The sequence below is a fragment of the Apteryx mantelli genome, chromosome 9, assembly GCF_036417845.1.
Source record: "Apteryx mantelli isolate bAptMan1 chromosome 9, bAptMan1.hap1, whole genome shotgun sequence".
Lineage (NCBI taxonomy): Eukaryota > Metazoa > Chordata > Aves > Apterygiformes > Apterygidae > Apteryx > Apteryx mantelli.
The window spans coordinates 11,616,328-11,644,204 of record NC_089986.1 but is presented as its reverse complement, the minus strand read 5'-3'; the positions used below and the strand labels follow the sequence as shown (position 1 = coordinate 11,644,204).

At 69.3% G+C, this 27,877-nt stretch overlaps 4 protein-coding genes across 6 annotated transcripts; 2 read left to right on the top strand and 2 right to left on the bottom strand.

The window, feature by feature from the left end:
• Positions 1-1,191: 1,191 nt before the first annotated feature.
• On the top strand, positions 1,192-9,958 carry VWA5B2 (von Willebrand factor A domain containing 5B2). 2 transcript variants are annotated; one of them, XM_067301693.1, is made up of 21 exons: positions 1,192-1,340; positions 1,489-1,650; positions 1,741-1,981; positions 2,067-2,221; positions 2,655-2,786; positions 2,948-3,072; positions 3,174-3,350; positions 3,438-3,548; positions 3,677-3,879; positions 4,146-4,260; positions 4,345-4,530; positions 4,631-4,823; positions 4,912-5,201; positions 6,636-6,861; positions 6,997-7,341; positions 7,427-7,564; positions 7,749-7,859; positions 8,176-8,253; positions 8,527-8,596; positions 8,850-8,952; positions 9,330-9,958. In XM_067301693.1, exons 1-21 carry the CDS (start codon positions 1,202-1,204, stop codon positions 9,933-9,935), a joined length of 3,906 nt encoding a protein of 1,301 aa, XP_067157794.1. In that variant the 5' UTR covers positions 1,192-1,201; the 3' UTR covers positions 9,936-9,958. The 2 variants fall into 2 exon arrangements, with proteins under 2 accessions (XP_067157794.1, XP_067157793.1); XM_067301692.1 differs by having other exon boundaries at positions 8,844-8,952.
• Positions 9,959-10,369: 411 nt separating this feature from the next.
• ALG3 (ALG3 alpha-1,3- mannosyltransferase) lies at positions 10,370-14,007 on the bottom strand. The gene is made up of 9 exons (XM_067301698.1): positions 13,857-14,007; positions 13,162-13,261; positions 12,914-13,061; positions 12,550-12,710; positions 12,150-12,270; positions 11,606-11,811; positions 11,294-11,370; positions 10,902-11,046; positions 10,370-10,768 (listed from the first exon to the last, which is right to left on the bottom strand). Exons 1-9 carry the CDS (start codon positions 14,005-14,007, stop codon positions 10,579-10,581), a joined length of 1,299 nt encoding a protein of 432 aa, XP_067157799.1. The 3' UTR covers positions 10,370-10,578.
• Positions 14,008-14,172: 165 nt separating this feature from the next.
• Positions 14,173-21,797, top strand: EEF1AKMT4 (EEF1A lysine methyltransferase 4). Of its 2 annotated transcripts, none has more exons than XM_067301703.1 (3): positions 14,173-14,375; positions 17,057-17,328; positions 20,638-21,797. In XM_067301703.1, exons 1-3 carry the CDS (start codon positions 14,204-14,206, stop codon positions 20,926-20,928), a joined length of 735 nt encoding a protein of 244 aa, XP_067157804.1. In that variant the 5' UTR covers positions 14,173-14,203; the 3' UTR covers positions 20,929-21,797. The 2 variants fall into 2 exon arrangements, with proteins under 2 accessions (XP_067157804.1, XP_067157803.1); XM_067301702.1 differs by having other exon boundaries at positions 17,057-17,340.
• A 1,676-nt stretch (positions 21,798-23,473) lies between these two features.
• On the bottom strand, positions 23,474-26,594 carry CAMK2N2 (calcium/calmodulin dependent protein kinase II inhibitor 2). Its single transcript, XM_067301705.1, has 2 exons — positions 26,346-26,594; positions 23,474-24,581 (listed from the first exon to the last, which is right to left on the bottom strand). The coding sequence occupies exons 1-2, from the start codon at positions 26,512-26,514 to the stop codon at positions 24,511-24,513; spliced, it is 240 nt and encodes a 79-aa protein (XP_067157806.1). The 5' UTR covers positions 26,515-26,594; the 3' UTR covers positions 23,474-24,510.
• Between the last annotated feature and the right edge of the window lie 1,283 nt (positions 26,595-27,877).

The window sequence follows — 27,877 nt, the reverse complement described above, 5'->3', positions numbered from 1 at the left end:
CTAACGCTCCTCACGGCTCCTCGGGGCCGCGGCTGGCTCGGCCCAGGCTCTGCCTCCGGGGCTTTCGCCCTCCTCCTCTTTCAAGGATGCTCTGGGCAGAGGCACCTTTGGATGCGCAAACCGAGGGCACTTGAAGGCTCCCGTTACCGCTGCTCGCCTGAGCTGTTCCTGGGGTGAAGGCCGCCGGAGCGAGGCGAAAGCAGATGGTTCGCTCACTCCCAGCCTTGTCCTTGCTGCCGAGCTCGTTGCGCCCTAAAGCGCCGGCGCATGGCGCAAGAGGGGGATCTCGCTGCCTTTCTGCCCGTGCTCGGGGGCGGCAGGGAATGAGATGTGGGGGCGCAGACCTGTGCCTAGGGCAGGGGGACCCAAGCAGTCTATCCATGAAGGACAGCTAAGGTTGACTCAAGTATTTCATGAGACTCTGTGACAGTGCGGGATGGAGTGACATTAGGGAGACCCCTCGGCTCTGAGCAGGAATTTGGCATGCTTTTCCCAAGGAAAAGAAGAGGTTAGTGGGCAAAGGAGCAGGCTGGTGCCTTGGCTTGAAGGCATCCTGGCCGGCATCCCTTCCCAAGGCCAGTGCCGAAAGGTTGCACAGCTGCATCTCCCGGCGCGGGGCTCATTCGCCCAGCGGCGCAGAGCATCGTCCCAGGAGCCTTCCCTTCTGCACAGCTCCTCCGTTTTGCGTTGACCTTGCTGTTAATTATTAAGCCCCCAGCAAACACCGTGCTCTGTGTTGTCCTAGCTACACCTTTTTTCCCCTGCCACTTTTTTTTTTTTTTTTTTTTTTTGTAGCACATTGCCCTGGTAACCTCTGTGGGTGGATGGGGATGGAGCAGCAGATGCTCCTCTGGAAACCGGGCTGGGAAACGGTCTGGGGAGACCGAGGCCATGGAGCCGCCGAGTGCTCCAGGGTGGCTGAGATGAGGCCGCCTGTTCTGGGCCATGTCCACATCATCCCCAGACCGGGTTTCCAGGGGGGCCAGGATTTAGGTCAATGTATTCTGCGGATGCTCCAGGGCCAGAGCAGTGTCCCCAGCCCTCCCCACGGTGTGTCTGGGGCACGTCCCCAGGCCGGGGACCTCCTGTCACTCCTCTGTGGCCGGGGCGGCCGAGAAGAGCGTCTCGCTCGTGCAAACGGCCCATCCCCGTGCCAGGACCCAGCACCCGCTCCTGCTCTGCCCACAGCTGCTCCGCAACCATGCCGGGCCTGTATGCACTGGCCACCTGGGCGGCTCTGCCACTGAAGAGCTCCAGCGTGAAGGCTTGTGCCAACGGCTACTCGCTGGGCATCACCGCCCGGCTCGTCTACATCAACCCCCACGATGAGCCCGTCGAAGGTAAGGGGGGCCGACGGGGCCGGGGGCTTCCCGAAACGCCCTGGCGCTGGAGACCAGCGCTGCAAACGCTGGGGAGAGGCGGAGGAGCCTGGAGCGCGCAGGCGCATCCCGCGGCGGAGTCTGCCTGGGGCTCTCTCCCGCCTTGCAGGCGTCTTCATCTACCCGCTGGAGGAGTCGGAGGTGGTGGCGGCCTTCGAGGCGGCGGCGGGCGGCAGGCGGGTGACGTTCCGGATGCAGAGCCGGCGGCGGGCGCAGGCGTGCTGCCTGCAGCGCGGCCCCAGCCCCGGGCGGCCCCGGTGCTGCGCCGGCGGTAAGCATGACGCGGCTGGCGCCGTCCTCGCCATGCCCAGCGGGTCGCGGCGCCGGAGCCCGCTGAGCCGCCGCGCTGCCTCCCTCGCAGGCCACCTCGTGCTGGACGAGGCCGCGGAGCGCCGCACCTTCGCCATCGGCACGGGCACCCTGGGCCCCGCGGAGAGCCTGGCCGTCACCGTCAGCACCGCGCGGGAGCTGGCCACGCTGCCCGGCGGGGCGCTGCGCCTCGTCTTCCCCGCCGTGCTGACGCCCCGCGTCCCCGCCGCCGCTGCCACCGCCGCCGCCGGGCGCGGGCCGGTGGGCCTGTGCGACGACAGGTTGGCCCTATGGTGATTTTCACGGCTTCCTGAGTCTCTGCCGGGCGGGGGGCACGGAGGCGGCCCCGGCGCTGCCTCACCCCGGCTCTCCCCGCAGCCCCACCAGCTGCTTCGGGGGCCCCAGCGCGCGGAGCGAGCCGGCGGCCGGCGCGCTGACCCAGGGCGCCGACGTCCTCCGGGACCAGCCCTGCAACCCCTTTCCCTACGAGTTTGCCTTCGAGCTGCTGGTGAAGGGCCCCTGCTTGCTGGCGGGTAGGACGGGGATGGGGACGGGGGTGGGGGGGTGGGTGTGTTTGGCCCAATCTGCCTGCAATGAGATTTTTATAAATTAATTTTTAATCTGAAGTGGGGGTGATGAGCAGGGGGGCTGCGGGGGCTCGGTTTGGTTTCTGGCGGAAACACGCTCTCCTTCCCCAGCGAAGGGGCTGGTGGGCTGAGACCCCCCTCAAACTCACTTCACATGTGGCGAAGCAGCAGGCACTGACCTGCGAGCCAGCAGCCCGTCTCCTTCGCTCGGAGGAGCGATGGATGGGTGGCTGCAGAGAGGAGAGGAGAGGAGAGGGGGAGGCTGGTGTGCGGCCACAATTAATCCCATCGGAGCCGGCAGGCAGGCGGGCGGGCGGGTGCCTCCGAGCGCTCGGGGGCTCCGGCGGGTGCGAGGGAGCTGCCGCCGCTGTGCCGGCAGGCCTGGAGAGCCCGTCCCACGCGCTGCGCGCCGATGCCGACCCCTGGGCCAGCTCTGCCGCCACCGTCCGCGTCACCCTGGCAGAGCAGCACCGCTACGACAGGGACGTGGAGATCATCCTCTACCCGTGCGGTAAGGGCACGACGGCGGCAAAAGTGCACCGGGGGCAAAAGTGCACCGGGGCAAAGCGGCACGTTTCGGGGAGTGCGGGAATGACCCAAAAAGCATCCGGGGGTCTTTGTCCCACGTGCACCGTGTTCGCCTGCCATGTGGCCGCCCCCTCCACCCCCCAGAGCCCCACCGCCCCCACCTCGTGATGGAGGAGGGCACCATGACGTACCAGGAGTACGAGGCCCACATCCGGAGCCGCCGGGATTACGCCCGGATAGCCAGCAAGGACAGCAGCGGCGAGAGACAGGTGATGGGGCCCGGGCTGGGGCTGGGGCCGGGGGGGGCGGCGGGCCGGGCGCGGGGGCCGGCGGCAGGGTGCCAGGAACGCCCCGGCCGCCCCGCTCGCAGGCGGCGTTCGTGCAGAAGCGCTTCCACAAGGACATCTTCCCCAACCCCGTGCTGATGCTGAACTTCTGCCCCGCCGCCGAGGCCGTGCCGGGCGGCCTGCAGAGCGTCACCCGCGAGGTCCTCTTCCTCGTCGACCGCGCCGGCGGCACGAGCGGCCCCGACCTCGACAGGCTCAAGGTGAGGCAGGGCTGCAGGGCGCCGGGGAGGCTCCCCAAACCGCCGGCGCCCCCGCAGCCCAACGCCGCTGCGCTCCCGGCCCCGCAGGAGGCCTTGCTGGTGGCCGTGAAGAGCCTCCCGGCGGGGACACTGCTCAACATCGCCGGCTTCGGCTCCGATGTCAAGCCGCTCTTCCCGGCCAGCCGGCTCTGCGGCAACGTGAGTGCATCGCCCGGACCGGGGTGTCCCCCCCCCCCCCCCCCCGGCCGTCTCCTTGCAAGCCGCGGCGGCGCCGGGTCCCGGCGGTGCCCGGGGACGGCTGCGAGGTCTCCTCTCCGCGCGGGCAGGACACCCTGCGGCGAGCCTGCGAGCACCTCGGCGGGCTGCGGGCCGACCCGGGCGGCAGCGACCTCCTGGCGGCCGTGAGCTGGGCGCTGGCGCAGCCCCTGCACCGCGGCTACCCCCGGCAGCTCTTCCTGCTCAGCGCCGCCGCCGCGGGCGACGCGGGCCGCGTCCTGCAGCTGGTGCGCTGGCAGGCCAGCACGCTCCGGTAGGGCAGGGCGCCGCGCGGCGCGAGGGCTGCGGGGTGGCGGGACGCTCCCGGGGCCGTTCCCACCGGTTGCTCCTCCCGCATCCCCAAGGGTCACCTCCGCCAGCCCCATAAGCAGCCCCCCCATAACTGTGCTACCCGTTTTGCAAGGGCGTCATCGCTAACTGCCGAACGGCCCCGCTCCCTCCCTGCGGGCAGGTGCTGCCGCCGGGCTGGGCGGCCCCGGAGCCGGCGGCGGCTTTGCAGCGCGTCGCGCTCTCCTGCAGGTGCTTCAGCTTCGGCCTGGGCCCGCGGGCCTGCCGGCGGCTGCTGGCGGGCATGGCCGAGGCGAGCCGGGGCCGCGCCGAGTTCCTCGGCCCGGCGGAGAGGCTGCAGCCCAAGGTAACGCCCGGCACGGCCGCGGGGCGCCGGGGACGCGGGGCCGGGTGCCGCCGTGCCCCACACCGGCTCCCGTCCCTGCGCCAGCTCATCAAGTCCCTGAAGAAGGCGATGGAGCCGGCTGTGAGCGACATCACCATCGACTGGTACGTCCCCGACAGCCTGGAGGCTCTGCTCTCGCCCACCGAGATCGCGGCCCTCTACCCTGGTGACCGGCTCGTCAGCTACTGCACCCTCTACAACGTGGCCCGCTTCCGCGGCCGGCGCCCGCCGGTGAGCCCCGCTGCCCCGTGCCGCGGCGAGGAGCGCTCCTCCTCCGGGGCAATGCCGCGTGCCCTGCACCGGTGCTGACGGCGTGCCCGCTCTCCGCCAGGGCCGGGGCCGGGCTCGCCGGGGCTCCCGGGGCTCCGCGGGCTCCGCGTTCCCCTCCCAGGAGGAGGCGTTGAGCCCAGAGGGGTCCCAGCCACCGGCGGCCGGCGGGAGCCGTGAGCCGTCCCGAGCCACCGCTGAGTCCCGTGAGGTCTCCCTGGAGCTCTCCGCCGGCGGCACGGAGGAGTCGGAGCGGAGTGAGTGGGGCAGGGGGTGCTGGGGCGGCAGGATGGGATCCCCCTCCCCGCCGGCCCGGGGTGATGGGTTCATGCGCTCGCCGGGCAGGTGCGGAGCCCGTTTCGGGGGGAGACATCTGGAAGCGGATCTACCAGGCGTCGTACATCCAGGAGCAGTACGTGCTGACGCACTGCTCGGTCAGCACCGACCGCAGCCAGGGGCTGCTCTCCCGCAGCTCCACCAGCAGCGAGTCCACGGGCTCCCGCGACGTGGCCCCCGACGGCGCCTCCCCGGCCCCCGCCTCCAGCGGCACCTCCCAGCAGGGCCAGAAGAGCGTGTCCCTCTGCGAGTCCTCCGCCAAGTCGGCCCCGCTGCCCCAGGCGCCGGGCGGCAGCAAGGTGAGGCCAGTGCACCGCCAGGGCTGCCTGCACCGACGGGTCACCCCCCGGCTCGTGGGTGCCGGGGTCGCTCCCGGTTTAGCTGGGGTCTTGCTGCCCCATCGTGCCCTGGCTGGAAGCCAGAGTGCCGTAGTCCGGATTTTAAGGTTCTCAGGCAGTTTTGTCCTGCGGGAACTGGGCAGCTGGGGACCAAAGAGCCGGTCCCCCAGCTCCTCGGGCCAAGAGGCAGCTGGGAGGCTGCGAAAACCCTTAATCAGCACCGATCCTTGTTGACTCCTCACCCTGCACTGCAGAAACCGAATGAAAACAGCTGGGCCGAGGGCAGGTAATCGGCCTGCCCAGCCAGAGAGGGGTCGGTCTGGCTGAGTTCCTGCCCAGCTTCTTCCAGCCCTTCGCCAAAGCCTCCCCACGCTCCGTTTAGCCCCGGGCTGCCTTCCCTGCTAGCTGCCAGGGTTTAAATCCCAGTCCGATCGCTGCACTGCCCCCAGGAAGTGTTTCGACTCCCATGCCAGGTAAGGCCGGCTGTCCCCGGGCTTTCGGGCAGCCTGCTGCTCCCTCCCGCCGTGGTTGCGGTTGTGCAACCCGCCGCCTGTGCGTGGCAGCACGGCTGGCAGCCTTTGCAACCCGAGTGTCAAGCGCAGGAGATGTTCCCGCTGGGTGAACGATCCCCGCACCGAGCTTCCCCTCGGCTGGGGCGAGTGGTGTTGGGGGAGCGGGCGCCGCTGCCCGGCTGTCTGCCGATCCCACCGCGCTCCCGTGCCGCGGCCCACCCACCGGATCGAGGATGCCCAAGGCATCCCAACAGCAGCTCCCCGGCTGCCCGGGGCCATCTCTGCTCCAGGTCGCTCGGCAGCAGAGTGAAAAAGCAGCGGCTCCTCCCGGCTCCAGCCCGTCCCGAACTGGGGGCGTTTACATGCAGGTGCTGACCTTCTGGCACGCTCGCAGCGGTTCCCTGCTGTCTCGTCTGTGCTCCTTTGCTTGGAGATGTTATTACAGCCCCCGAGCTTTTAGCTGAGCCGTCGCTCAGCGGCGCTAGTGCTTTCCCCACGCGACCCGGCTGGGAGCCCCCTGCACGCACAAAAATCACCGAAAACGATCCCGTCTTGACGTCAGACTGGCTCAAACCCCAGGGACGTTTGCAAGCTCATCACCGTGTGCAGGGAGCCCTTCCCACGTGTATTCGAGGGCCTCACGAGCGTCGCCTGCGTCGGGGAGGCTGGCGGCTTTGGGGCCCTGCCTGTGGGGCAGAGCTGGGCTGGGCACGAGCCAACGGCTCCTGCCAAAGGGGCGGCTGGACCCGGCCGAGGCTGGACGCTGCGTTTTGGCACGATCTGGGCCCCGCCTGGGCTCCGGGCCCTGGGTCGTGCCCCGGGAGGGCAGCAGGAGCCCGGCGGGCTGGGGACGCCCGGAGCTGCAGCGCCCTCCCCACCGCAGGTGCCGGCGGCCCTGAGCGCCGAGGAGCTGGCGAGGCGGAAGAAGGCGCTGGCGCGAGCTGCCCTGGCCGGCCGCAGCTTCTCCTCGCCGCACGGAGAGCTGGACGCGCACCGGCTCTGCCGGGCCCTGGAGAAGGTGTCGCAGAAGAGGAACCAGTCGCTGGAGGGGAAGCTGGATGAGCTGGACCCCAAGATGCAGCGGCTGCAGAGGAGCATGGCGGATTCAAGTGAGCACTGGCTCCTCGCGGGGGGTTTGGGGCAAGTGGGCACATCCCTGCGGGAGGTGGGGAACGGAGCCGGGCTCGGTGCCGCTGCCTCCAGCCGGGACCGTCTCGCTGACGCTGCATCTTGCCATTGCTCAGACAACCTCCTCTCGCCAACCCACCTGGACTGGGACATGCTGGTGGAGCCTTCCTACCTCTTCGACGCGTCCCCGGCGTCCGAGGCGAGGGAGCCCAGCCAGGGCGACGGCAGCCTGCCCCTGCGCTGCCAAGTGGTCATCCACGCGCTGCGAGCGGGGACGCCCGTGTCCTGGGAAGTCACGGCCTCGCTGGAAGCGCTGCTCCGGCCCCGGGATGGGACGGGCAAAGAGGAGCCCCCGCCGCGGGCGGGCAAGGCCTGGGACAAACCGCTGCACCGCTTGGCGGCCCGCTCTGTCGTCCGGGACCACGAGAACGCGGCGCAGCGGGAAGCCGAGCTGGAGCAGGGTGGGTGCTGGTGTCGGTGCCGGTGCCGGCTGCGCGGCCCCGGCCCCCCCGGCTCCCCTGCCTCTGACGCCCTTCTTCCGGGCAGGTTTCGCCCGCCGGTTTCGCCTCAAGGCCATGCAAACCAGCAAAGCCTGCAACGTGCCTTCCCTCTACACCTGCGTGGTGCCCGTGGATGGCGCCACGCAGGCAGCCCTGCCCGCCGCCCTGGAGGTGTGGGGCGCAGGTACGGCCCGCGGCGCGGAGGTGGGTGTGCGCAGCCACGGCGCTTTGCCGGGTGCGAGGCCGCCTGCCCGCGCGACTCGGGGCCCCTCTCCCCGGCAGCCTGGGAGGCAGCGTGCCGGAGAGGGGGGAGGCGTTGAGGGGCCCGAGCGCGGCCCAGGGCTGAGACGGAGCACGGTTCCTTGCAGCCGCCCCCGCCAGCCACCAGCGAGCGGCCCCGGCGGGGAGCTGGAGTCACTCGGTGGGTTTGGGCCGGCAGCAGGATGCGGAGGAGCAGGACGAGGCGTCCGTCGCCGCAGGTACCAGTCGGGCCCCGTACGGGGGCTTACGCTCCCGCTCGGCCTCCCTGGGGACCCGCCTGAGCAAACGGGGCCCTTGAGGACCCTGGGCACTGCGGAGCCATCAGCTCGCGGCTTTGCAGGGTTCGGTCCCCGGCTCGGGGAGCGTCAAGCTGTGGCTGTCTCACCCCAAGCCTGCGGTCACGGCACTGGGCCCTGGGAAGAAGCACCAAACTTTGCCCCATGCTGAGGCTGGTGGCAGCAGCTCTGTGCCATGCAGACCGGGCCATGCGGGTCCCAGGAGCCCCGGTGCCCTCAGTGCTTTATTCTGTTGCAGAGCGAGACGAGATCCCCGCATCTCCGGCCAGCATATCCTCTGTGACCTCCGGCTGGGAAAAGCAGAACAGCCCTAATGGTATGTCCAGGATTGGGGGGGGGGGGCCAAGGGCTGGGTGCTGGGGGAGATGGGGTACGTGCCCTCAGCATCGGTGGTGTCCCCTGTTGCTGGTGGGTGCCCGGCAGCCAAGAGATGGAGCATCCTCCATGCCCATGGCCACCCGTCTGGTCAGGGCATGGGGTGGGCACTCGCCCACCCTTGCAAGCACCGGGGGGGGGGGGGGGACGGGACGGGACATGTGCCTTCAGGTGCAGCACAGCCCACCAGCGCTCACCTCTTTCCCCCTTGCAGGGCTTCCAACCAGCCCCTCCACCGCCTCCACGGGCTCCCAGAAATCCACGGAGAGCGTTGCTGGCTCCAGGTGAGGCTGCCCTGCTTCGGGGTTCAGGGCCGAAGCGGCAAGAGGCCAAACAGAGCAGACTGGGGGGCAATGCCACTTTCTGGGCACGTGCTCCAGCCCCTTCCTTGCTGTAGCCCAGCCTGGCCAGGGTCCAGCTGCCTCTCTGGAAAAGCCAGGAGAGGAATCGCTGGGTCACAGAGCCAGCAGGTCTGAGCTGAGCAGGGCCGCTTCCCTCCTGCCTCCATAATGAGCCTGTTTGCCTGGGCAGGTTCAGCCTGAGCAGACGCAGGGGGCCCAGCCTGGCGCTGCGCCCGCACTGCCTCAGCCCGGAAAGCGAGTGCACCAGCACCAACGCCAGCCACGACTACCTCCCGCTGGTAAGGACCCTTTCCTTGCCCCCCCTTGGGTGGTGGGGCGACACAAAGCAGGTACCTTCCCCGCTTCCCTGCATCACAGCCAAACCGCAGCCCGGCAGCCCACGCTGGGGCTGTGGGTGCTGCTGGCCGGGATGGAGCAGCACCCGGGCACTGCTATAGCTGAGGCTGCAAAGCCAGCGGGTGTCTGCTCAGATGAGCCCTGCTGCATCCCAGCAGAGCTCTGAGCAAGAACACAGGCCCTTGCTGGCTCTTTTGGGGGATGGGGGGGCAGCTGAATGATCTCTGTGCCCCAGAGATACTCCTGCAGCCCCAACACTGAGTACTAGGGTCCCCAACCCTGCCTGGCCCCTGGGGCCACCCACACCCCACCATTGCAGGTGCAGCTGCAGCAAGCCCGGGGGCCCTTCCAGCTCACCGAGAGCTTCTCCGAAGTGGTGCAGATCCCCTTGGACCGCCTGCGCCGGGCCTCCCCATATGCCTCCCACAGAGCCAGCCTCAGCCCTGTATCCCCAGGGGCCAAGAGCAGCCCCGAGGCAGGGCCCTCCACGGGAGGTGAGGAGCCGGCTGGCGCCCCGGAGCCCAGCTCGCCCCAGTCCCACAGCACCTGCTCCGAGGTGCCCAGCATGGCCGCGTGGGCGCAGGCGGACAGCGGGCATGGCTCCGAGTCCGACACCGGCCCCCACTCGGCCGCCCCCTCGGAGGCCAGCGTGAACTGGCAGGACGCAGGGCCGGAGGACCTGGAAAGTGCCAGCTGGGCCACGGCAGTGGCCTTGGCATGGCTGGAGCACCGCTGCGCCGGCTTCTTCGAGGAGTGGGAACTGGTGGCAGCAAAGGCAGACGCGTGGCTGCAGGCCCAGCGGCTGCCCGAGGGGGTGGACGTGGGCTGCCTCAAAGGGGCAGCCAGGCACTTGTTCCTGCTGCTGCGTCACTGGGACGAGAACATCAAGCTGACCATGCTGTGCTACAACCCCAACAACATGTGATGGCTGGAGGATGGGGCCAATAAAGACGTCTGGCTCCATGCTGCCTGCGCTTGTCTCTCTGTTGCGGGCAGGGAGCCATCTGCCCTGTTCTGACCATGTTGGGGCTCACCAGAGCCCTGGAGAGGGTCACCCCCTTCCCACCCACCTCTCCTGAGTGGGAACAGAAAAGGGACCAGGAAAAGCCCTGCTGGAGGGACCAGGCTGCAGGGAGGATCCCTGGGTTGCATCAAGGTGGTTCAAACCTTAAGGCAAGTGGTTTTGCAGACCCTCTGTCCTAACTTCAGTCCAGAGGCTGCTCCCCTGCTCCAGGCAGGGCTCTCCAAAGGCTGAGAAGGCAGCTCCCGGGGCCCCGGCGGCTGCTCTGCCTCCCCAGGGATGGGGCAGGCCTGAAGGAACAACTATCCTGGCACAGCCACAGCACGAGGACACTGTGGCCAGGGAAGGGCACATGCAGCCCCCTTTATTGGAGAAGTCCTGCCCATCGGGGCATTACTGGGGAGTCCCCAAACTGCCCCCTTCGAGCAGTTCTGGGGCTCGTGGCTCTTCCGAGAAGGCTGAGGGCAGCCTGGGAGCTGGGTGGAGAAAGATGAGGCAGAAGGGGCAGTCCGAGAGCCCAGTTCCCATCGTCCAGCCCGTTGGGCTTTCACTGCACCTTCTTGGAGAGCGGCGCGGGCCTCCTGCCAGGCTGGGGGTTGTGCGGGGCCGGCAGGGGGGCTGTGCCGTACCAGAGCTGGAGCAGGACGAGGCCATGGCAGATGTGCAGAGAGAGGGAGCTGCAGACCGTGGAGGGGTAGGTGTTCCAGCAGAGCTCGATCACGCCCAGCAGCAGCACCCTGCAGCGGGAAAAGCTGGGGGTCAGCCTGGGGGAGACATAGCAGTCCCCCGAGCAGAGAGCCGCAGCCTGCTGACCCTCTCGTTCCCAGACCCCGTGGCGGACGGGTGGCCCCGACCCCTGCCAGCACGTACTTGGGCATGTGGGCGAGCTTGGAGGTAGGGGTGCACCAGAGCAGGTAGGGCAGCGTGTGGAAGTACCACACGTAAAACTGGTAGTGCAGAGAGCGGCTGCAGCAGACACCCAGGAAGTTGGAGGAGAAGAGGACGAAGATAATCTGTGCGCAGGCATTAAGGTGACAAACCCCCGAGGCTGGAGGTGCGAATCCTGCGACGACCCCCCCGCCCTGCAGAACAGCTCCTTCCCTCCAGGTCAGATTGTTTGGGCAACTCTGTCCACTCGGGTGCTGCTGAGCCCTGGATCAGGCCAGGTCTCCAACAGTGTGGCAGGGCTGGGAGCCCAAGGATGCCGAGCCCAAGGTCTGCCCTGCCCTGCCCTGCTTTCTCCGCACCCTGTCAAAGGATATTGTTGACGGACAAGGGAGGGGACGGGTGTTTTCTTTCGGCAGGATCCTTTAGCAGAGCCAGGATGCTCTCTCTGGACCTGATGGGGAAGCACAAATGTTGATCTCAGGTGCCGACAGTCTTTCCCACCCCAACTTTCCCATCAGACATGACCACCCCAAAATGGATGGTAACGTTCCCCAACTCTTGCCTGCAAACCCAAAGCTGCAGCATCTTGGGGGCAGGAGGGCCACTGGCCCATATCCCATGTCACAGGGGCTGATGGGGGGACCAGCTGATGGGGAGCAGCACCAGCAGGGAATCCTGGGTCTCACCTGTGCCACCGATGCAGGGCAAAGAGCCCCAGGCCAGCCAGGTGAGCCAGGAGCAGGGTGGTGTGGAAAGCACGATGCTGGAAAACCTCTTCTGGGAGGAAGCGCCAGTTCACTGTCCATTTGAACTGGAACTGGCGGCCCAGGTCGAAGGAGCGGGTGAGGTACCCCACAGGGTTCACCAGCAGGAAGGGCAGCCCCAGAAGTACCTGCCAGATACACAGTTGCACCCTCACAGCAGCTGTAGGCCAGGCTCCATCACCCCCTGAGATCCTCGGCACTGCGTGGAGGGACCGGGACAGGCAGACAAAGATGGCAGCTTTGGGGATTAGCGTGTTTAGCAATGCCCAGCTTGCCGTACTGGGCCAGTTCAGATGCTGGTGCCACACAGGGATTTCTAGGCTCCAGGAGAGCTGGGCAACAACCTCCAATGCTGCCAGGGTGGGGAGTGAGGTTCCCCCAGGCCACGTGCCGCCAGGTAGCCCCGTCACTGGGGTGCCAGCCCAGCCCTGGAGCTGACGTGAGCTGGGACTGGGCAGGGACCCACCTGGAGCAGGGCACAGATGCAGAGCTTGGGGATGCAGCCCAGGAGACCGAAACGTTTGAGGAGGAGGAAGAGAAGTCCGGGCGCGAAGAGCAGGACGTTCATCTTCACTGACACGGCCAAGCTGAGCGGGAAGGAAAGTTACAGCAGTGGCCTCGCACAGGGGTGCCCAGACACCCCCAGGTCTGAGCACAGCCTCCTCTGTGAGCCTGAGCCCCTGCACGCACCCCTCCGCAGAGAGCGGCCCCCATCCTGCCCCTGGCAGGGCACATGCTGCCTGACTGCACCGACCTCGCAGCTGGCCAAACTGAGGAACAAACCCTCCTGGCTGCAGTGAGAACGTTGCGGGCTGGGCGAGCAACGACGCTGCCTTCGCGAAGCCCCAGCCCAGGCAGATCCTCACCTGAAGATGAGGCAGCCCCAGGACCAGTGCTCCTCCAGGAAGAGGTTGACAGCGAGGAAGAGGATGGCCATGGCGACGGTGTCGTTAAAGAGCCGCAGGACAAAGATGGAGTGGATGCGGTAGGAGGCGCAGCACATGAAGAAGAAAACATACGGCGGGACCTTGCAGGGGACAGAGAGACACGTGGGCAATCAGCAGCCTGTCCTGGAGCCACCACTGCTGCCCAGGCCCCTCTGAACCTCCAGCTCAGACCCCCAAAGCTGATCTTCTGCCCAGCCGGCCTCCCCAGGGCCTGGCCAGGTCTCAGCAGAACAGGAGAGGCCTGAGGCCACCAGCGAGGCCCCTCTGGATAGCTCCACACTACCTTGTTGGTTCGGCAGTAGATGCGGAAGACAAGGAGGAGGTTGAGGAGGTAGAGACCAGCAAAGAGGTACTGCGCCAGGCGGATGTCAGTGCCACGACCCGTGGCATAGTACAGGCCCAGGAAGATGTACACAAAGCCGGCGGGGTAGCTGCGGAGAGGCGGGAGTGAGAGGCAGGGCCCGCTGCCCCTTCTGGGCGTCCCCCGGGGAGCCCCCGGCGCCAGCGAGCTCACCCGTCCCGGTTACTCACACCAGTGGCCCTGTGTCACCCTTCAGCTGGGTGTAGTCGAGGGTCCCGTTCGCAAAACCCTCCACCTCGTCCATGTAGGCCTTCCAGTCGATCTCGGTGTCTGCGTGGAAGACGGGGGGTCAGGCGCTGCCCAGCGCTCGGGGCGAGCACGGCGGGGGGCGGAGGAGACGGGCGCTCCAGCGAGGGCAGTTTGGTGCCCGGGCCGCCCAGTCTTGAGACCCCGCGCCTTGGGCCTGCGATCCCCCCTCCCTGTCCCGCCACTTGGCTCCCCGATCCCCTCTCCCTGCCCCGCCGCTCTGGCCCCCGATCCCCCCTCCGTGCCCCGGGACCCCCCCTCCCTGCCCCGCCGCTCTGTCCCCCGATCCCCCCTCCGTGCCCCGGGACCCCCCCCTCCCTGCCCCGCCGCTCGGCCCCCCGATCCCCCCTCCGTGCCCCGGGACCCCCCCTCCCTGCCCCGCCGCTCCGGCCCCCCGATCCCCCCTCCGTGCCCCGGGACCCCCCCTCCCTGCCCCGCCGCTCCGGCCCCCCGATCCCCCCTCCGTGCCCCGGGACCCCCCCTCCCTGCCCCGCCGCTCCGGCCCCCGATCCCCCCTCCGTGCCCCGGGACCCCCCCTCCCTGCCCCGCCGCTCTCTCCGCGCCCCGCCGCTCCCAGGCCGGGCCCCGCCGCCGCCGGGCCTCCCGCCGCGGCACTCACAGGGCACCCTGCGGATGACCCAGAGGTTGACGCCGCCCTCGGCCAGGCAGAGGCAGGCGGCCACCAGCGGCGTGTAGCTGGGCTCCAGCAGCGCCGCACGCCGCTCCCGCCAGGCCCGCCGCAGCGCCGCCGCCCCCCGCCCCGCCGCCATCGCCCCGCCGCCGCCGCCGCCGCCGCCGCCGCCGCCGCCGCCGCCGCCCGGCGCGCAACGCGCCCCCGCGCCGCCGTTCCGCCGTTCCGCCGCCGCCGTTCCCGGCCGGGCTGCTTTGCCCGCGCACCGCTCCCCGCCGGAAGCGGCGGCCGGAAGCTGCACGTGGGCGGCGCGGGCGGCACGTGGCGGCCCCGGCATGGACCGGCGGCGGCTGCCGGACGCCAACGGCCGCTACCGGGAGCGCGGCTTCTGGGACGCGCGGTACCGCGAGGCGGGCGCCGAGCCCCAGGAGTGGCTCGGGGGCCTGTCCCGCTTCCGCCGGCAGCTGGAGGCGGAGCTGCGCCCCGGCGACCGGATCCTCGTGCTCGGTACGTGCCCGCCTGGCCCGGGCCACCGCGTCCCGGCTGTGCCCCGGCGCCGGGGCGGGCCTGCCTGCCTCCCGCGGGGGCTGCCGGAGGCCCTACGGGAGGGAGGCGCCGGGCCGGGCCGGGGCCGCTGCCGCCCGCGCCGGGGGTGCCCCGAGCCCGGCCGGGGCTCCCGCCGCCCCGGGGCCGCTCTGCGCGAGAGGGCGGCGCGGTCCCGCCGGGGCGGCCCTCGGGGGCTGCCGCGCCGCTCCCCCGGGAGGGCGGGCGGGCGGGCGGGGGCCCCGCTGTCCCGGCTCTGCCCCGTAACCCGGGCTGCCGGGGCCCTCCGGGGAGGCAGGAGCCGGCGCCCCGCTCGCCTGCGGGCTGTCCCGCAGCGGGGCTGCCCGGAGGGGACCGACCCCCGGGCCCGGCGGAGGCGTCAGCGCCCGGGGGCAGCACGGAGCCGCCCTGAAGGGGGGCAGCGGCGCTGGGAGCCCCCTGCCCTGTGCCGCACCCCCGCTGCGGCCCCGCGGGGCTGGGGGCCCCTGGCAGGGCTCTCCCGCCGCAGGCCCCCGGGGGGTCCCTGCGGCTCTGCCGGCGCTGGGCTGGCCCGGCCCGTGGGGCAGGGGTGAGGGAGCTCTCGGCCCCCCGTGGCAGCCGCGTTTCGGGGTGTAAGGGCAGGTGACGTGCCGCGGGGAGCCGGGCTGCGTCTGGGTGCCAGTGTCCGAGCTGCGCGGCTCCCTCCTCCGGGGCTTGCGGGGCTCAGCCCCGTGGTGCTGTGATTCACCCTGGAGCTGGGGTGCTGCTGGGACAGAGCCACGGGCAGGTGAAGGGACGCGACCGGGGCCGTGCAGGAGGCCTGTGGCAGAGCAGAGGTGCGTCAGGCAAGGTCCCTCGCCCTCAGCTCGCAGCACCGCTTGTGGCTGGGGCTGGGAGACCCAGGGGTGGTGCGGGATGGTGGGCAGGGGGAGCGGGTGTCCGTGCGGGCGTCTCCCCAGCCTGGCAGAGAGCGAGGTGCTGAGGATGCTCTCCCAGCTGGCAGGGAGGAGTGTGGCGGGGAAGAGCTGCAGCGTTGGCCGGTTTGTGATCCGGGGGTGCCAGGGACCAAGGGAGAAACCCTGCGCTGCCAAAATCTGGTTGTTGGCCTGGGATGGCCCGGCCCAACCGGGCGAGCCACGCAGGGCTGGAAGGCGAGGGCGGGAGGCCGGGGGCCGCAGCCGCCTGCTGTGTCGCGGAGGGCTGTGGGGGGAGCGAGCAGGGCTGCAAGTGGGTCTGTGCTCCCCAGAATGGCTGCAGGCAGGGGGGTCTCGCTGCTTGGGGGGACTGGTGTGGACCTCCCCCCCTGCCCCCCCGAGTGCTCTGCAGTGATTTCCCCTGGCCGGTGAGTGGGGAAGTTCTGTCTGTGCAGGATTTTAGCAGGGGAGAGGGGAGTATAAGCTCATTTTAATCCTACCTGGTGCTTTATCTGTTTCTGATCTGGCTGCTGCCACAGGTTTAACCTGGCAGTTTTTTAATCCGAGTTCTCTCTGGGGCTGGAGTCTCGGAGCAGGTTCGGATTAACTGGGTTTAATCGCCTGATCCTGTTAGAGGATCAATCTATGTGACCTGTGATTAACAGCATCCAAATCCCCCTTTTCCTGCTTTCCTGGGACCAGGGAGCACTCTTGGGCCCCTCTCTCACCCCTCTCTCCTTGCTCGCTGGTGGAGAAGGGCCTCCTCACTCCCTGGGACGAGAGGAGTCCTTTCCCTGCGCCTGTTGCTGTGGGATGTTCGTGTCTGGGTGCAGCTGGTGCCTGGTGTCTTCCCAGGCAAGGTGCTGCCTTCCTGGGGCAGCGGCTGCTGGCTGAGGGCTGCCTCCGCGCGCTGGGAAGACAGACACTCCTCCCTCCCTCCCCTCCTCCATCCATCCCTCCATCCATCCATCCATCCTCCCCTGCCGGCTGCCTCCCGGTTAAGTCCTGCCAGATGGTGCCGTGCTGCGGTAATCTGCTCATTTGCCAGTGGCCTCTGCTTCTGTGCCGCAGCCCTCCGTGGGCCCCGCGCCCCACGGGACTCCCGGGGCGGGGAGGGCACGGCCGGCTCCTGGCACGAGGGGCTGGCAGGGGGAGGACCGGGGGGGCCTCCCTGGCGCTGTATGCTGCGCAGAGGGGGCATTGGGCTCCCCCTCCTGCCCCTCCACAACTTCCATGCCTTGAGCATCTCTGCAGTTTGCTCACGTGTCCTGCCCCGTAGCGGGGAGGATCCGGCCGCGGTGGGGTTTGGGGTAGGCAGCAGCGCTCGGCGCCCACGGGAGCGCCCTGGGTTTCCCGTGAAGCGCGGGCAGCCGTGCCGTGGGGGGCTTGGGGGCAGGGGCTGCTCTCAGCCCCTTGGGTTGCGTGGGGCTGGTTTGCAGTCGCCCGCTTGGCATTAAAGGGGTAATTAAGAACTCGAGAAATGCTCGTTAATTAGCAGCAAGGTGGCACTTCCAGCAATGTGGTGACCTGCTCTGTCTCTGGCTCCTCGGCCCATCTCCCCCCTGCCCTGGGGCTCCGAGGGTGACACAAATGGGGTCAGGGTGCTGGCAGCCAGCCTAGGGGTGGCGGGGACCCCGGTGTCCACGTAGCTCCCCCCGTTAGACCCACGTGGGGCTCCGCTGAGCCGTGTGGCCAGATGGGGGGCAGCTCTCCGGCCCCCCCCGTCTGAGCCCCGCTGTGCCCCTCTCGCAGGCTGCGGGAACAGCGCCCTGAGCCACGACCTCTACGAGCTGGGCTACACGGACATCACCAGCATCGACTTCTCGCCCGTGTGCATTGAGGCCATGAGAGCCCGCTACGCCCACTGCCCCGGCCTGCGCTGGGCCGTGATGGACATCCGCGCCCTGCGCTTCCCCGACGCCTCCTTCGACGTGGTGCTGGAGAAGGGCACCCTGGACGTGCTCACGGTGGAGGAGCGGGACCCCTGGCACGTGTCGCCCCCGGCCGCTGCGGCGCTGCACCAGGTGCTGGCGGAGGTAGGGGCTGGGCGACGCTGCCCCGCGCGCGCCGTGGCCGTGGTGGTGTCGCCTCCGAGCCGATGCCCTGTTGGAGGGGCGCAGCCGGTCCCTGAATCCAGTCGGGGTGGGAGCCGGGGCTGTCGGGGTGCAGGCAGAGGCTTGGCACCCAAATTTCCCCACAGTGCCAGGGTCGGTGCCTCTGCCCACCAGGTGGGGGGGGAGCGGTGCCCTCCACCACCCTGCAAGGGGGTCTGCTACCACCCCTGGGGGAGCGGGTTGTCCCCCTCGGGGATGCAAAGGGATCCAGGCCCCCAGATGCCTGGTCCTGCTGGGTGGCCGGGGGGGGCTGGGTGACTCCCCTGTTTGCAGCCTAAATATTAAGGGATGTTAGCAAGAACGGGCCCCATCCGGCAGGGTCGTGCCGCGGCTTGGGCGTAGGTGCGCCTGGGGGAGGTTGGGCTGTTGAGACGCCCAAGGGTCCCCCCGGGGGCGTGGGGTGGGGGGCGGTGGTGGCCCCGGACCCTGCCGGCTTGGGGCAAGGTGACGGCCGTGGGGCAGTGACGGGTTAGTCATCGTTGTCCCCGCCGCGGCTTCGATCTCGTTAGCCGGGGACCCGGCATTGTCCGGCTCCGGCTCGGGGTTGCCATGGAAACCCTCATCCCTATCGACCAGCGCGGCGTTGCCACGGGGACGGGCGATGCCTGCGGCCCCTGTTAATTGGCGGCGGTGGCAGGAACTGGATTGAGCTCTCCCCGGGGCGGGAGCGGCGTGTCCGTCCCCCCTCACCCCCCCCCCAGCCATCCCTCCCTCCCTCCCTCCGCGCCGCAGGCGAATAACTGGCATAATAATCCGTGGTGCCTGCGCCCCCCCTGCGGGTGCGGGATGGGGGCCGGGAGGGTGCTGCCCTGGGGCTGCCCCCCAGCCCTCCCTCGACCAGCTCGTGCCCCCAGGGTTTAGGCTTTCTCCCGGCCGACTCCGGAGGCCCAGGGGAGCGGGATCCCACGCTGACAGCGGCGGGGGGGCCGGGGCTGACCCCGGTATCCGGGCCGTGCCCTGCTACTGCCAGAGATGCTGCCTGTCCTTGCCGTTTGGGAACGGGGAGGATTTAGCCCCCCCCCTTTAATCCTCTGCTCGATCCCTGCCCTCCCTGCGCCTTGCTGGGCGCAGCGCTGTCCCCCTCTCCGTGCTGGAGCTTCTTGCCCCTCTGCCCCCTCCTCGTGGGGGGGCCGGGCCGTCCGCAGCCCCTTTCGGCAGGGCCGGCCTGCCGCCGCTCTCCGTGGGGATGCCACGTCCGCTCGGCCTTCGGCCCGTCCGCTTTCCCCGCTTGAGGGGAGGAGGTGTCAGCCTGGCTTTGCGGGATCCCCGACGAGGGGGACTGGTGTTTCCGTGCCCGGCGGGAGGGGGTTCACGGCGGGTCCCCGCTGCCCCTCTCGTTGCCTGGCTCCTGCTGTGACCTGGAAACCTCCGTTTCGCGGGCGCGGAGCCGCTCCGCTGTGACCCGCCAGCTGCTGCCCGCAATCCTCTTAGGGCGCCGCGCGCGGGGCTCTCGCTTTAATGGGATTAGGCCTGCTCCCACCGCCCCGGCGCCGGGGGGGACGTGAGGACCGGCACATCCGCCCGCCCTGCCCGCGGGGATGCCCCGGTGCCGCGCGCGCTGACCCCAGGCAGTCCCGGGGTGGCGGGTCTGTCCCGGAGCCGGCTGCTTCCTTGCGGCCCTTCCTCTCCCTCCCTGCCCCCCATGCCGGCTCCCGGAGCTGGGAAGGTTTTCCTGCTCCCGTCTCTTAGCAACGGCCGTTACTGCTCTATTAATGAGCAACGGGATGCAGCGCCGGGATGCGGGGTGGCGGGGGCGTGGGATGCCTCCCGCTCCGCTCGGCCGCAACCCCTTGCCTCCCTCCCCGTTCCCGGGCTCCCTGCTCCCGGGTGGGTGGTGGGAGCGCGGCTGCGACTCCGAGCCCACGGCACCCACCTGGCCTCTGCCTCCCTGGTGCTGGTGGCCCTTGCTGCGGCATCCCCCCGGGGCCACCCTCTTGCCCAGGGCGCCTGTCCCTGCGCTGGGTGTCACCCGGTGCCACAGGGTCCCTGCCGTGGCGGCATCCCTTGTCGCGGGCACGGCAGCGTCCTGGTCCCTTGGTCCGAGAGCACCAGGCCGGGGGCTGGGGCTGCCGCTGCCCAGCACTTTGCCGGATGGGTGCTGTGCTGGGTGCCCAAGGGGAGGGCACTGGGTCCTGCCTGCCCTCCCCTTTTTTGGGGAGAAGTGCTGAGGTGTCTTGTATGCAGACCCCCCCGGTGCCGGTGCACAGCCCCATGGCCGCGCGGTTGGCTCTGCTCCGGCTGCTCTGGTCTTGCCCAAATGGTTTTTTTTGCCCTGAGCTTCAGCCCCTGCTGCTCCGAGCCCTGGTGCTTCCCGGGAGGATTAACCCAGAGCTGGGGAAACCCCTCGGGCCGCCGTCCCCCTTCGGCACCCCCCTGCGGCAGCGGCTCTGTCCCGGCCGCCCGCTCTGCAGCGCTGCCGGCTGGGAAGGGCGTCCGGCCCCGGCACCTGGCTGCGGGGGAGTCCCCGTCTCGGGGCCGGCGGCGCGGCGAGGGGAGGGAGGCGCCGGGGGCTGGCTGCTCGCCCTGGGCGCTGCCTTTGCATGCCGAGCACGCGAGCGCTGGCCGTAAAAGCCTTTTGACATTGGATAAAGCCAAGCAAGAAAATTGATGTTCTTTTCCATCCTATTAGCGGGGGCTTAGTTCCAGCGAGGAGAAAATGGTGATTAAAAGGGTCGAGTCTTTTCCAATTCAAGCAGCCCGTTCCTCGGATGCAGGGCTTTAGCGTGGCACAGATGCCCGCTCCCTCCGGGGGCGCCGCGCCGGAGAGGGGCGCGTGGGAATTGGGAGAGGAGGGGGGGTCCCACGCTGCTTTCGGGGGCTCTGTGCCCAGGAGGATGAAGGCTGAGGGCTTTTTTTCCATGCTGGGGTTGCGGATCAGGCTGTGGATGTGCTCTCCCAGCTGTTTGCTGCAGATGGGTGCAAAGCATTTGGGAGAAGCGTTGAGGGGCGCAGGGACCTTGGCTTCTCATTGCGACGGGGATGCCAGGTGCTTGGCCCCTGCTTGGGGATGTGCCGGGCAGGATTGGGGGGTTTGGGGGGAGCAGAGGCGGGGGCAGGAGATTTGGGGGCCACAGAGGAGGCTGCGGGGGATTCAGGGTGCCGGGGGGATCTTCGGTCTATGGAGACAGGCAGCCCGTGGGGATGGGGCCATCCCTGCCAGACAGGACAGACCTCACTGTGCGTCCCCCCACCATCCGGGGGGGGCTTCTCCCGTCGCAGGTGAGCCGCGTCCTGCGCCCGGGGGGCCGCTTCGTCTCCATCACCTTCGCCCAGCCCCATTTCCGGAAGCCCCACTACGCGCAGGAGGCCTTCGGCTGGTCGCTGCGCCACGCCGCCTACGGGGACGCCTTCCACTACTTCCTCTACGTCATGTGCAAGGGCCAGCGCTTGGCGTCGCCCGACGTGGCCCTGGGGCGCAAGCTGCGCCAGCCCCCGGCGCCCGCGGCCCCCGCGCTGCCGCCGCCGCCGGCCCCCGCCGACGAGGACTACCTCCGTGCCATCGAGCTGTGAGCGAGCGGGGCTTCGCCCGCCTTCGTGCCTTGCCTGGGGGCCCAGCACCCCATAGAGCCTTAAGGACCTGCCCCGCACGTCGGCCCTCCTGGGGGGCCTGGGAGGGGGCGAGGGACCTGGAGACCAGTTCCCCTCCCCCTTGCCCAGTTACCCAGCAATGTGAGCAATGGGAGGAAAAGGGAGCAACTGGGGGTGGGTCCCGGCCTCGTCCTGGGGGAGCATTTTGGGCATAGCCCGGCCCTGGGGGATGCTGCGGATGCCCTGGGAGCGAGCCGGGGCCCCGGCAGGCGGATGCGGGGGGGAGAGCGGGAAATGCCACCTGGGCTCCCGTCTCGGGGCCTCGGTTACGTGTTTTTCTTCCCTTCTCCCCCCACTCCTCTGCTCTGCTCCTCTGGAAAGCAGCCAGGGCTCTGGGCTTTGTGGCTGGTAATGAAACCGAATCAGGTTTAATTCCATCCATCCATCTTGCGGGGGACCTGCTCCCTCCCTTCCTCCCTCCCGCCCGCCCGTGCCGGCTCCGGCGGAGGCTCCGCGGCAGTGCAGAGGAGCGAGCAGGGAGGCTGGGCTGGGGCTTTTCATTCCTCTCCCCCTCCTTCCCCAGCTGCAAGCAAATCTCCGATCCCGCTCCAGTCCCGCATGATTAGCGAGCACGGTGCTGGCGAGGAAGGGGGCCAGGATTCCCACCCCCCCGGCACTGCAGTCTGGGGCTTTTGTGCCCACCTGAGGACCCGGGGTAGGAGCCGCCCGGGGGAAAGGGGGTGCCGGGCTCCGCAGAAGCCCTTTTCTCTCCGTGGCCGATGGCATTTGAGCCGCGCCACCCCCCTTCCCTGCTCGGCTCTCCCGAGCTCTGCTGCGACCCCCGTGGGGCTGGGTTTGGTGGGACCCTGTTGCTGCTGGCACCCTCGGGGCCGCCGGTGCGCGTGGGGCTGGGAGCGGCGGCACTGGAGCCGGAGGGAGCTGGCTGGGGGGGGTGGTTTGGGCTCCCTGGGGACGGGAGCAGGATGCCCCACGCCTCCAGGCTGCCCCCTCATCTCCGGCAGGCTGCCGGCGCCCCTCGGGTCTTCCTGGTGCATCCCCACGGCTTTTCCTATCCCCCCGCCATGTGGCCGGGTAGCCAGCTCCGCGTAAAACCGGGGGAAGCCACGCTGCCAGGCTGTCCCGGGGTGGCTCGGGGGTGTCCCGCAGCCCCTCCTGTGCCATCCAGCAGCAGGGAGCCCCCGGCCCCACGGGAAACCCGGCAGCGCCACGGCAACGCACCGGGTTGATAGCATCCGTCGGCCCCCTCGGCGGCTCCTGGCCCCGGGATGTGCTGGCCGGGTGGCACGGCAGGCCCCTGCCCGTGCTGCCGTTTGCAGGGAGTCCCTCGCTCCAGCTCGCCCCGTGGCCAGTGGGCTGCTGGTCCGGACTGGGACGTGGCCGGCGTGGCGCTGGGGGACACGGCAGGGCGCGTGTGCATGCAGGTTCCCGCACGTGCGCGTCGCCCCTCGTCCCCTCCCGGTCCGCGGTGGCGACCAGGCGTCACCCCGGCGCGGGATCCGCAGCAGGGTGGCACGGGCGCTGGCGGGCGCCGCGCGGCGCGGGGGCGGCCTCGGCGGGCACGTGGCGCCGGGTTCGGCGGCGCGGGGGCATCCGTGGCGTCTGGAGCGGGCGCGCACCTGCGCGGCGGGGCCGCGGGCGTCTCGCCGGCTGTCTGGGCGCGCGGCGGGTGGGTGGCGGGGCTTCGCCGGTGGGGTGGGCGCCCGGGCGCCCGGACCCTTTGGCACGCTGCTCCCACCTCCCGGTCCTCCCTCCCGGCGCTCCCGCCTTGCAAACAGCCCCGCAGGGGCCGGAACGCCCCCGGATGCCCCTTGCGGGGTCGCTCCTGCGGCTCGGCCCGGGGGGGGCAGCGGTGCTGGGGGGGAGCAGGGGGAAGGGACACCTCCGCGGAGGGACGGCAGTAAAATATTTAACAGGCGCGAGCCGCCCGGCTGCTATTTCTGGCGAAAGGCGAAAGTGGGTCAGCCGGGAGCTGCCCCCCCCCCCCCCGGCGGGAACCGGCGAAGGACTCGGGGGTCGCGGTGCCGAGAGCCCGGCCGGCGCTGCCGTTCCCGAAAAACAGCATGCCCAAAGCCCTGGGGACGATCCCCACTGCAGCTCTGCGGCCCTGCTCCGCTCCGGAAGGGGACTGGGAAAGAAAGGACCAGGCGGCTGCTGGGCTCGAGTTGGTACATGAATGTATTTTATTCATCGCGTTTTGTTCACCAGTACAGTGAAAAATGGCATTTAAATTTACAATGGATCATTCGTAGAACATCATGACACAAGTATCTTTTTTTTTTCTTTTTTTTGTCGTTTTTGTTTTTTTTCTTTTTTTTGCGTTGTCTCCATAAATGCCACTTGTAGGTTATTGAAAAAGATGACGAGTTTCTCATGCACATCAGACCCCCCCGAGAAGCTTCTTAAAAAATAAAATTAAATTAAAGTACAAAATTAAAAACAACAACTCAGAACGGCCCTTTCCCTCCCCACCCCCCCCTTCCCTCCCCAGTCCCCCCCCCCCCCCCGGCCCCAAAACCCTCGAGAAAGAGGCAGCGACTGATGCGGGCATTATCTGGCCACATTCGCAAACAGTGCAATGGGGTCTGCGCCCGTCCCCCCGCCGCTCTGCCAGCCCCGGCGCTGCCTTCGCTCGCGGGAGAGGACTTGCAAAGACGGTTGCTTGGTTCGTACGGATGATGTGTGCAAAACCCTAAAGACATTCGAGAAGTCCTGTCCGATACTGCTGCTGGGTGGAGAGGCCCCGCCGTGGATTTCGCAGGTCGCCTGGCCTCGCTGGGGGAAATCCGGGCTCGGGGCCTCCGTGGTTTTCTTCCCACGGTTTATATTTTTCTCGCACTCCCTCTATCTCTCTCTCTTGCTCGCTTTTTTCTCTTTTTTTCTTTTTTTTTTCTTATGGAAAAAAATATGAACCATTTTTTTGTTTCCCCGATGCAGTATTTCAACATTTCAACGTCAGCAGATCGTTTTTAACAAAGATTCGGATATAAAAATACAAATATGAGGAGTTTTCTGTTTAAAAAGAAGCGTGCCGGAGTGGGGATGACCCTCGGCACCAGGACAGGGCGCCCGGGCCACCAAGCTCATGCAAAAACGATGGAGCAAAAAATGTCTCTGGACAGCAGCACTCACCGTCGGTGGGGTTCGAGTCCGCCCGCCCGGGCTCCGCTCCGGCCCCGCTCAGCGCTGCCGGCTCCGGGGGTGCCCCCCGCCTGCTGGTACTTGGCGAGGAGGATGGGGGGGGTGCGCATGGAGGGGGGGGGAGCCCCCCAGGGGGGTGTCTGCCCAGGGTGGGGGGCGAGCCGGCCCCCGGGGCAGGTGGAGGGGTAAAGTGCATGGCTCGGGGGGGTGGCCCGGCGCGGGGCGCGCGGTGGCCCCGGCGGGGCCGGCTGGCCGGGGTGGTGGGCAGAGCCCCCGGGCGGCCCCCCGGGCCGGGGGGGCCGTGGGCATGGCCTCCCCCTCCTCGTCCTCAGTCCAGCCAACATGCACGGCCGAGAGGGCTGCCAGCAGGGGCACGGCCCGCGGGTCCTGGCGGCGGGTCCCGGCTTATACCCCCGACGGCGACTTCTCCGTCATGCCCTTGAGCACCTCGTCTATCCGGTCATCTTCGATCACCACTGCGGGGACAGGCACGCGGGGACGGGTGTGGGCGGAGGGACGTGGGGACGCGGGCACGGACGGACGGATGGACATGGGCACGCATGCATGGGCGCACACGCGTGCGAGCGAGGGACATGGGCAAACATGCAGTGACAGAGGCACCCGTCCGCGGGGACACGCGCACAAGCGACGCGCACGGAGGCGGTCGGAGCCCAGGCTGCCTCCCCCGTGCCCACCACCCCCGGCCTTGGCTGGACCGCGGCGTCCTGCTGGGGGCCTGCCTCGTTCTCCCCACCGCCCCGGCCACCCCCCGTCTCTGCCCCACTGATCGCCCCGGGGATGGATGTGCCCCCCGCGCCGGAGGAAGGGTTTTGTGGGAACAAGGGGAGCAGGGCAAAGGGGGTTCAAGGGGCGATTGGGGACAGGAGGGGGGTTGCCCCCCATCCCCAGCTTGGGTAGGGGCAGCATCTGTGATACAGCAAGCCAGCCACCCCCAGACTGGGATGATTTGGGAAAACAGGGGGCAGGAAAGACCGGGAAGGACCCCCCCCCTCCTCTCTGCGGCAGGAGCTGATGAGAGCAACAGGACTGGAATGGGTAATGACCCAGCCAGGCAGGGGGGGCCCCGCCGCCACCGCGGGGGTGGCAGTCAGACCCCCATCGGCCTCGGTGGCTGGGCACCCCTGTTGGCATCGCCATGGGGAGCTGGACAGACCCCCACCAGCATCGCCATGGGGGGCTGGACAGACCCTCACTATCTTCTCCATAGGGGGCTGGACAGACCCCCACCAGCGTTGCCACTGGGGGGGCTAGAAACCCCCCCACCAGCATCACCAGCTGGACAGACCCCCCATCAGCATCACTCCTGGGGTGAACAGTAGGGTCAGCAAGACCCCCCCATCATCATCACGCTGGGGGCAGATCAGCCAGACCCCCAGCATCACTGGGGGGAGCAGCCAGACCCCCATCCCTGCTGGAGGGGGGGGTCTGCTGGACCCATTGCCACCGCAAAGGGGGGCAGCTGGAGCAGGCAGTAGCCAGTCATCCCTGGGGGCTGGGGTGCATTTGTGCTGGGGGGGTCTCCGTCTCCCCTACTCCTTTCCCACTGCAGCTCAAGCAAGGGGGCTCGGTGGGGGGGGGTTGTTGTGGGGTGGGAGCTGGACCGTTCTTGGGGGGCCCAGGCATCAGAGAGGATTGACAGCGAGCGATCGGGGTGCAGGTGGGGGGGTATTTATTTGGGTGCCGAGTGAAGCGGGGGAGCTGCTGGCGGGGGTCGCTGCGGCAGGCAGTGGAGCGGGGGGGGAAGGGGGGGTTAATCAGCATCCCTGGGGGTGCTGATGGGGCTCTGCGGCAGGCAGAGAAGTGGAGGGGGAGAGGTTTATGGGGCCAGGGGGCTGCCTATGGGGGTGCGGGGCAGTGCCAGGGGCTCTGGGGGGCTGCCGGGGGTGCCGGGGGGCAGCGGGGGCTGTCGATGGGCACCGGGGTGCTGCGCGGCAGTCTCGGGGGTGCCGGGGGACGGAGAGGGGGGGACGTCTGGGGGGGATGTGGGGCAATCCCGGGGGGGCCGCGGAGCTGGTGCCGGGGGCGGTGTTGGGGGGCAGCCCCCGCGATGCGGGGGCGACGCGGGGGCAGCCCCAGGCTGCGGGCAGCGCCGTGCTCCGGGCGCAGCCCCGCGGGCGGGGGGCAGCCGGGGGCCGACGGGGGTCCCCGGGGGGGCAGCGCCGGGGCTGCCGGGGGGCTGCCGGGGGTCGCGGGGGGTCGGGCGCGGACGGGGCGGGTACCTCTCTTGGCCCGGCCGATCTGGCCCAGCTTGGGGGGCCGCTTGCCCTGGTTGCCCCCGAAGAAGGCGTTGGTGTCCTGCAGGCGGCAGCTGAAGGGCAGCTCCCCCGCCTCGGGCTCGGCGCCGTAGCGGCCCACCTTGTCCTCGCCGTAGGGCAGCACCTGCGACATGGCGGGGCCGAGCGGGCCGAGCCGCGCCGCGCCGAGCCGGGAGCCAGTCTGCGGCGGCGGCGGCGGCGGCGGGGAGGAAACCCGGGCGGAAGGATGAAGTCATGCATCCGGGGGGAGCGGGGACCCCCCCGGCTCGGCGCGGCTCGGCGCGGCTCGGCGCGGCTCGGCGCGGGGGGGTCGCTGCGCCGCCCGCGCCCGCCGCTGCCCGGACGCGACGCCACGGGACGGGACGGGACGGGACGGGTCCCCCCGCCCGCTGCCGCGGCCCCGCACAGCCGCCACGGGTCCCTCTGCCCCACATCCCGATCCCAGCGCTGCCGGGACGGGGAGCCCCGCGTGGCTGGTGCCCCATCCCTTACGCAACCGGGACGGGTACCCTGCCCGGTGTCCCGTCCCTGAGCTACCGGACAGGTGCCCCCGCCCGGAGCCCTGTCCCTAAGGCAGCTGGGGCAGCTCCCTGGCCCAGCTGGTATCCCAGTATCCCGGTATCCCATCCCTAACACAGCTGGGCAAGTCCTCAGTGCCGCTGGTACCCTGTCCCTAACACAGCCGGGACTGGTACAGCATCCCCTAACACAGCCTGGTACCCCCAGCACAGCTGCTACCCCCCAACACAGCCTGGTTGTGTACCCCTACCCGTAGCACAGCCATGTACCTCCAAACGCAGCCTGCTCCCTCCCCCAGCACCCCAAGGCGAAGCCGAGTAGTGCCCCACAACAGCCTGCTCTGTTCCCCTATCGCAACCCAAACACCCCCAGGCCAGTCCCAGCCCATGTCCCCCAGCCAGGCTGCCCCAGCCCCCTGCCCCAGGTCTCTGTGCCCCCCAATCCTGCCCTGCTCCCGGGACCAGTCCCCCCAGCCAGCTCCAGTCCCCCATCAGCGCCTCTTGCCCTGGCACCCATCTGTGCACCCCCTGCTGTAGCCCTGAGCCCCCAGTGTTGGGGGTCCCAGGGGTCCTGCCCCAGCCCTGTGCTCCCCACCAGCCTCCTCGGCCTCCCATGTGTGTGTCCGTGCACACGTGTGTGGGTCTGTGCATGTGTGTGCACACACAGGTACACGGGTCTGTGTGCATATGAGTGAGCGTGTGCATGTACTTGTGGGGCTGCGGCGTGGGTGTGAGTGCCTGTGTGGGTGCACAGGCTCCCATGTGGAGGGGGGCATCCCAGGAGGCTACTTGCCCCATGGCTTGGCATTTCCCCAGGAGCTGGAGGGGTCTGAAGCCACTCTGAGGAGCATCCTGCAGACAAGGGAAGGGGGGTCCATCCCCTGTGGGGACCTGAAATGGGTCACCAAGGAGGCATCTACAATTCACCCTTGGGGGGCTGAGCAGCCCCCCAAGTCTCCCCAGGGCCTGTTTGTATCT